The sequence below is a fragment of the Musa acuminata genome, chromosome BXJ1-1 (genome assembly GCF_036884655.1).
Source record: "Musa acuminata AAA Group cultivar baxijiao chromosome BXJ1-1, Cavendish_Baxijiao_AAA, whole genome shotgun sequence".
Classification (NCBI taxonomy): domain Eukaryota; kingdom Viridiplantae; phylum Streptophyta; class Magnoliopsida; order Zingiberales; family Musaceae; genus Musa; species Musa acuminata.
This window is the reverse complement of record NC_088327.1, coordinates 14,912,329-14,920,687: the sequence shown is the minus strand read 5'-3', so window position 1 is coordinate 14,920,687 and position 8,359 is coordinate 14,912,329. Positions and strand designations below refer to the sequence as shown.

At 34.0% G+C, this 8,359-nt stretch overlaps 1 protein-coding gene across 1 annotated transcript; it reads right to left on the bottom strand.

Annotated features, from left to right (window-relative positions):
* Positions 1-122: 122 nt before the first annotated feature.
* On the bottom strand, positions 123-912 carry LOC135675913 (uncharacterized). Its single transcript, XM_065186566.1, has 2 exons — positions 503-912; positions 123-423 (listed from the first exon to the last, which is right to left on the bottom strand). The coding sequence occupies exons 1-2, from the start codon at positions 693-695 to the stop codon at positions 302-304; spliced, it is 315 nt and encodes a 104-aa protein (XP_065042638.1). The 5' UTR covers positions 696-912; the 3' UTR covers positions 123-301.
* Between the last annotated feature and the right edge of the window lie 7,447 nt (positions 913-8,359).

Below are 8,359 nucleotides of genomic sequence, written 5' to 3'. Positions count from 1 at the left end.
TGTTTCCAGTGGTTTAAATTAATATAGTTTCACTTTCGCTAACAAAAAAAAAAGGAAAACAGCAAAATATGGATTTTTGTGATTGCCATCGAATGCTTGATCCAGTTTTAACAATCCAAAAATACTTGCCAACTTCAAAATCTATCATGCTAATTAGAACCTCCATAACTCTACAGTATCTGCATTGCAAACTGTGCCAGAAGAAGACACAAAGAACACTACTAAAGCCTCATCAAAGTATTTATTCATACAGTGGCGGAGGCATAGAGAGCAAATTAACGCATCGACAGTGTATATTCCCTTAGACAGAGGGAATATTGTCGAAGTAGAAGCCTTTGTAACCCTTGTATGCATAATAAGCTATCCTCGTGTAGTAAAACCCCGGCAGGAACAACACCGACCCCAATATCGCAAAGAAAACCCCTAATCCATCCACAACCAAACGAAAAATCACAAAAAATCCTAAATAATTGATCGTAAAATCTAGGGAAAATTCAGTTACCGTGGGCGCGATCGCCGCCGACGCGGTTGGCAGCCATGACGGAACCGATGACGATGGCCAGGGAGCCGAAGACGAGGAGGGAAACGGCGAAGGCGATCTCCTTGACGGGGGGGCGGTTCTGGATGGCGCGGCTGGAGTCGCCCATCATGACGTCCTCGTCGGAGATGGAGAAGGCGTGGTCGACGTACGCCATGGTTGGCCCCCTCCGACTTCCACCAAGGATGAGGGTTTTTATGAGAAGAGAGGGGCAGACCAGAGGAGACCGGGAACCCTAGAACGCAAGAAGGAGTCGATGGAATTGGGATTTGGGGGGCGGGAGCGATGGGAGCTGGTCTTCTTCTCACAACCTCTCCGGACAATTTAGTCGTAACCATAGTCGGGCCGACGAAACAAATCTGTTGGCGGCGGCGGCGGGATGCGCGCTACAGTGATTCTGGATTCACCCACATCTCCACCAGGATGACTAGTCTCCGGGGCCCAGCTGAATCCCGGCCGTCGGATCGGGTCGGATCGAACCGATACGGGTCCGAACTCAAATACCGGTCGGAAAAGATCATTGTCTAACTTTTATACGGATATCAATTAATAACGAGCACAGAGAACCTTTTTTTTATTTCTTTTTTTAGCATAGAACAGATCTCATCTGTCATCCTCGTCTAACAAATTTAACGAAAAAACATAAGGCAACTCAATTTCATATTATCTGAACTCCTATAATTCAATTTATAGTTTAATCTTAGATCAAAAGTGAGAGAAGAATTTGATATGTATACTGTTATTAACTTAATTATAAGCATCTTATAATGCTAAGATTATTATTCACAGCATTGATAAGTTTTTATAAATTAAAAAATATATATTTTTATTATTTATCATCTCAATATTATTGATTTTTTTCTTTCTCAGGATCTTTTATTTCATCCTTATTATCGATGCCAAAAAAAAAAAAAAGAAGAATATGAGGAGGAAAAAGAATAAGGTGTAGAGGAGGAGGAGGAGGAGAAAGAAGATGCGGACAAATAATAAAATGAGGAGTAAAAATAAGAAGGTAGATACATTCATTTGCAAAGTGATAATTTAAAATTTTTAAAAAAATTAAATTTAGATTATAAATAGTAAAAAAATGTAATATAGTAATTATAAATATAAAAATCATGATTATGCAATTGTTATGTAAAAAATCTTAATACCAAATTTTAAAAATTAAATAATAATATATCAACTATATGATATGTACCTTTTGATGCTACTTAGACAGTTTTTATCTGATTTATAAGCGCATCATAATTTTGAAAGCTACAATGATACTAATATAGAAGGCTATGAGCGATGGATTAGGATTAAAGGACAAATGAAAGAAAATTTATAATATATGAATAACTTGTGTTTTATTCTTAGGAGATCCTATCCCATCAAGATTGATTAATACATGATTAAAGGTTTGATAAATAAATATGAGTCTATCCCATCAAGATTATCTCCTGATAAATTCTATCATAATTAAACTTTGATTGATAATCATTATTATAATCTAATCATATATTATTTTTTAATTAGATAAAATCATATAATCTAATAGTAATCTCATATGTATTTATCAAATCAAATTAATGAGTCACATTCTATTGAATTGAGTAGTGATAAAAGTGAGAGAAGAGAGTCAAAAGATCCTGTTATAACAAGAGATACGAAATTAAGTGAGAGTATTGATGTATAAACTATAATGATATACTATCATTCATATAGGTGTATCAAGTTTATAATAATAAAGGGAACTTAGTACTAAGCTTGATGAGAGGCATTGGTAAAAAATGACTATTTATGAATATCGTACAAGTTATCACCAGATTAAGGCTCACACACACTATTCTTATATTTGATTATGGATTATGAATTAATTTATAAAGATATGATGAGCATATTATCACTAAATTAGGTTTAAATATTTTAAATTAATTATTTAAATTCGGGTCATACTTTACCATAGATTATCATGGTTTTTGAAGAATTTGAGTTTACCCCTGATTATTTTTAAACCAAGAGGGATTTATATGGATCCGAAGAAATTTTCATGAATACATTCATATTTTGGGGAAAAAAATTGATAGACATGGAAATACTTTATAATATCATGTATAGAGGATACCACTTGTTATTGTTGAGGTATGGATTCAATAATAAAGTAATAAAAAGCTTAAAATCAATAATATAAAAGAAGAATGTGAGAGAAAAATAAAGAATCTAAAGAGGCTATGATTGCTCCCTCATATTGAATTAGAACACTCACAAGAAATATATTTTTATTTTTTATTACTAAACTAAGTTACATTAATCGTAAGGATTAATTATATTCATATGGTCGATATTAAAAAATTTATTGTAAAAATAATAATTTTATTCATTAAATAATGTGTATCTATATAAGTTATGAGGGGGAGATTTTTCTTAATTATGTGGCAAATCATGCATTAAAATCTGATCCTCATATCATAGATTATTATCATTTCATATTTACCAACATTATGATCTTCTATCATACTCTCGTAAGATTGTTCTTCCATCAAGAATACAAATCTTGGATTGATACAATTGAAATATACTACAAATAATAGGCTTTGTGAGAGAGTTTGCTAGTTGGTTAGAAATATAAACATAAGAAATAAGATCAAGATGAAAGTTAATGGCAATCAATGTATTTCATGCATGAGTGAAACATCGAGTTAAAGCATAAGTATGTGACACTGATATTATCACACCATATTATAGGAGTGGATCAGGAGGTGATGATAAGTTCGTGTAGCATATTAATGACATAGTTAAGTTCTTGAGCGATCATAGTAATGGCTCGATATTTAGCTTCAATGATGGATCTTGTGACTATATAATTTTTTTTTTGGAACTCTGACAAATCATGTTTGCTTAAAGGAAGACAATGTAGGTTAACATAAATATTCTATCATCAGTGTTGCTTACCCAATCAATATCGACGAAGACATGAAAATGAAGAGATGAGTGTTTGTGAAGGAAAAGTCTATGATTGAGAGTCCCTTTAAGATATGACATAACACGTTTTAGTATGGACCAACGTGTAGTAGATAGTATATATATAAATTATAATAATTAATTAACTACAAATAAAATATCTAAACATATGATAGATAAATACTATAAAGAACCAAGTACTTAGCGATATTATGTGAGATCGGTAGTAGGGCTATCATCATATAATTTGAATAACTTAGTAATGGAGAGTAGGGTGGCGACTTCTTTGATATTCTATATGTTCGTCCTTATAGATCTCGAATGTATTTATTTTAAGATAGAAAAAGTTCAGAAGATATGAATGTTATTTTTACTTCTAGAAAGTAGCTTAAGATTCTTAAGTCTTTGATGGGGAATCAATATATCAATTTATTAAGAAATTATTTGATTTTCATGTTGGGAAATCATAGAGAGCTTCACATGCGCAACAATAAAATAAAATAAAAACTAATTTATCAAGAGAATCATCTTCGTGTGACAATTGAGAGCGAAAGACTCATAGAATTAAAAACTACGTAACATGTGTGAGACATTCTCACCTACGGGAGATCATGCTAGTCATAGGTGTCCTGCAAGTCAATTACGTGAGTGATAACAAATGTAATATGATATGAGTTCTTTTTATTTATTATATTATTTGGTATTTTATCACTTTATCTTGCATGTTGCATATATTGTGATGTCTATGGATCTATGCAATGAGAATCAGATTATGATGAGATCACGATAATGAGATCGATTCGCCTTTTAACACAGACGTGAATAATCCCGATCATAGGTTATTCGAGAGAGACATCGAGATAACCGACCAAACTGATATACTATATACCCGTCTATATAATAGAGGTGACTGGTCTTATAGTTGCTCATGTGGGGACACTAAGGATATCGTGTAGGTGCTCATTGGAGAATGAGTTCATTGATTGATCCACTCACGGAATATTAGATGGTTAATAATAACTCATTGTCAGACAATGATTTTGTCATCCCAATGGTGTATCTGGTTTTTAGACTTGAGACGCCATGGGTGTCTTATATAAGTGCTTCACTCTTTAATACAAGACTTATAGACCTGAAAGTTTCAGATATAGCACAATCGGTCATCGAGAGTGACAGTTAACCTTACGAGGGCTATTAAGTATCGATAGAGGATCATTCACTCTCGGTGTCATGAGAGAAATATCTCATGTGTTCTTGCTCAAACAAATCTCTAGCTAAAATCATTCAGATTGAGAGAGAAAGAGTTATTCGGAAGAATCCGATTAAAGCGAGACTCGAGTACAAATCGTATGGGCTTGACAGCACCATACTCAGTATATAGTCTTTGAGATATTAAATAGATAAGAGATTATAGATGCATAATAACTGAAGATAGATAGGTCTAATAGATTGGATTCTCCTGTATCATTTGAAGACCGCGATGTAGTGGCCTAGTACATCCGTAGTCGATGACTCAAGTGAACTATTATGGATATAATAATTCACTGAGTCCGAAGGAGTTCTTATAGGTATGACTAACGACCAGCTCAATATTGGGCCTAAAGGCATACGGTAGATGTTATGACAAATACAGGTTTGGATATAAGATATATGTTGGAGCCCCTATCTTATTGGATATCCAATAAGCTATTGAATTATTGGATCCAATAAGAGCCAAATGAGAGATTATTCGGTAGGGACCTACTAATCTAAGAGGCTTGAGTTATTGGATGAAGATCCAGTACCCAATATAGTAAGATTCATTAAGGTTAAGTTGACAATGGCCCTCTATAAATAGGAGGGAACCAAAGGGCCATAGGTGAGACCCCTTTTGATTGTCACATCATATTCTCCTCTCTCCCTCTTATCCTCAACTTATAACTCTTATTTGGGGCGTGTGGACAACAAGAAAGGGCTACCCCTTTTTGATTACGTGGTACGCGTAACGAGGAGGATTATGTAGTGATTTGAGGAGCATCTTCGTTGTCCCTACCGTATGGATCACCACTAGAGATGAGGACAGTTGACCTCCTTCATCCTCTCTCATAAATCTATAGAAATTCAGGAATATACAATCTCCCTAGATAACATAATCTTCTTATACGCATAGTTTTTCGGTTTTGTGGATTTTTACATACCAATCTTTGCACGACAATAAGGGACTAATTTTTTTTGTAAAAAATTAAGATTTTATTTTCTATTCTTTTGCTACGCATATGATGTCACCCTAGATTTTTCAACAAATCGTATGTCCATAATCTGCATATCTCAATTCGTAGATGAAGGAGCTCTCACAAACTCCTCTCTAGCGGTGATTCACACGACGGATAAAGTGGTGATGCACCTCCCTTACGATGTGTTCTTTCATGCCTTTGTTCACCACTACTTAGTAGCAAAATTAAGAAGGGGTTAGCCCTTTTTGCTATTCTCATGTCTCAAATAGGGCTAATGGTAGAGGAGAAAAGGGTGGGAGGAGAATAGGAGGTGAGCGGCCAAACGAGTCTAGCTTATGGCCCTTTAGTCTCTCTACTATTTATAGAGAGGCCCTCTCAACTTAACATTAATGGATCTTGTCCTATTGGATACTAGATCTTTATTCAATTACTCTGGCATATTAGACACTATATCTCCGTTCAATTATCCCTAGCTTAATAGAAATTAGATCTATAATCAAATATCCACTTTAAGCTTTTTTGAATAAAATAGTGGCTTATTGAATATTATATATTCAATCCTCTATTTATCACTTCATCCACTATATGTGTGTGACCCTCTAAACTCAATACCAAGTTGATCGTGAGTTGCACATGTCAGAACTCTTTCTGATTCAATAAATTATTATCCTCATAATAATCGACTAAACTCATTAAGTACTAGGCCACTACGCCATAATCCCTAGACGGTATAGGAGGATTTAATCCACTGGATCTATTTGCCCTCGATTATCATATATCTATAGTCTCTTATCTATTTAATATCCTAAAGATCATATACGAGATATGACGTTGTTAGGCTCATATGAAATCTATCCAAGTCTCACTCTAATCGGATTCTCCCATAGAACTCATTCTCTCTCAATTTAAATCTCATGTTTATCGGATTCATCATGATCCAATCAATCCTGACCAAGGATTTGCCTAAATAAGAATACACGCGATATTCCTCCTATGATACCGAGAGTGAATGATCATTTATTGACACTCAATTACCCTCGTAAGGTTAGCTACTACTCCCAATGATCGATTATGTTAGATTTAAAACCTCCAGACCTATAAGACCGATATCAAAGAGTGAAGTACTCATACAAAATATCCTTGGGGTCTCAAGTATAAGGACCAAATGCACAACTAAGACTACAGAAATATTGTCTGACGATAAGGTATCATTAACCAACTAACATTTCGTAAGTAAATCATTTAGTGAACTCATTCTCCAATAAGCACATATACTATATCCCTAGTGCTAGTTATAGGTGTCCTACAAGCCAATCACGTTAGTAATGACACGTGTGATTTGACATGCAATATTTTTTTCTTATTATTATTATTTGATATTTTATCACTTTATATTGCTTGTCACTTGAATATATTGTAATATTTATGGATCTATGCAATGGAAATCAGATCATGATTATATCACGATATTAAGACAAATTCGCCGTTAAACATATATCCTAAATAATTTCGGTTATAGGTTACTCAAGAAAGATATCGAGATAACCGGACAGACAAATGTGCTATATACCCGTCCATATGATGGATACATCTAGTCTCAAAGCTGCTCATGTGGGGACACTAGGGATACAGTACAAGTACTCATTGGGGAATGAGTTCACTGATTGACCCGCTTACATAATGCTAGATAATTGATGCTACCTTATTATCAGACAGCGATTCCGTAGTCCCAATGGTGTATCTGGTCCTTAGACTTGAGACACAAAGGATGTCCTGTATGAGTACTCAATTATTTGATGTTGAACTTATAGGTCTTAAGGTTCCAAATCTAGCATAATCGATCATTGAGAGTGGTAGACAACCTTATGAGAACTATTGAGTGTCGATAGAGGATCATCCATTATTGGTGTCATGAGAGAAATATCTCACGTGTTCTTGCTCAAACAAATCCTTGGCCAAGGTCATTCGGATTGAGAGAGAAAGAGTTATCCAGGAGAATCTAATTTGTCCTTGAGAACTCTATCTTTCTCAATCCGAATGATCCTGGTTAGGGATTTGTTTGAGCAAGAACACGTGGAATATTCCTCTCATGACACTGAGAAAGGATCATACACTATATCCCTAGTGCCTCCATACAAGTAGCTAAGACCAAATAACTCCATCATATAGATGAGTATATAGTATACTGATTTTTTCAATTATCTCGATATCTCGATCAACTAACCTATAATCGGGAATATTTATGGTTTATATTTATAGGTGAATTGTTCTTATTATTAAAATTTTATCATGATCTAATTCTAATTATATAAATCCAAGGATATCACAATATATTCATCATCCAATATAAAATGAGAAATATCATAATAATAACAAAAAAGAGAATGTGTCACATGTGTCATCACTCACTTGATTGGCGGGCATCTACAATTAGTATTTCATATAATTATTACCTATGATAATAATATTATCTACGTAGACTAATAGATAAAAAGGTGTCAAACTTGGAGTTGATGAAGTCGGTTGATATAAAAAATATGTCAAGTTCAGTATACCAAACTCTTGGAGCTTGGTGAAATTTATAAATAACTTTTTATAGTATACAAACATAATTTAAATATCGAGAGTAGATAAAGCCATGGGGTTACCACATAAGAACATC

Bases quoted from the DNA above. Each gene is read 5' to 3' on its own strand.
- LOC135675913 (XM_065186566.1), bottom strand. From the start codon at position 695: ATGGCGTACGTCGACCACGCCTTCTCCATCTCCGACGAGGACGTCATG. The intron at 424-502 runs GTAACTGAATTT...TGGATGGATTAG, and splicing joins CGGCGGCGATCGCGCCCACG to GGGTTTTCTTTGCGATATTG.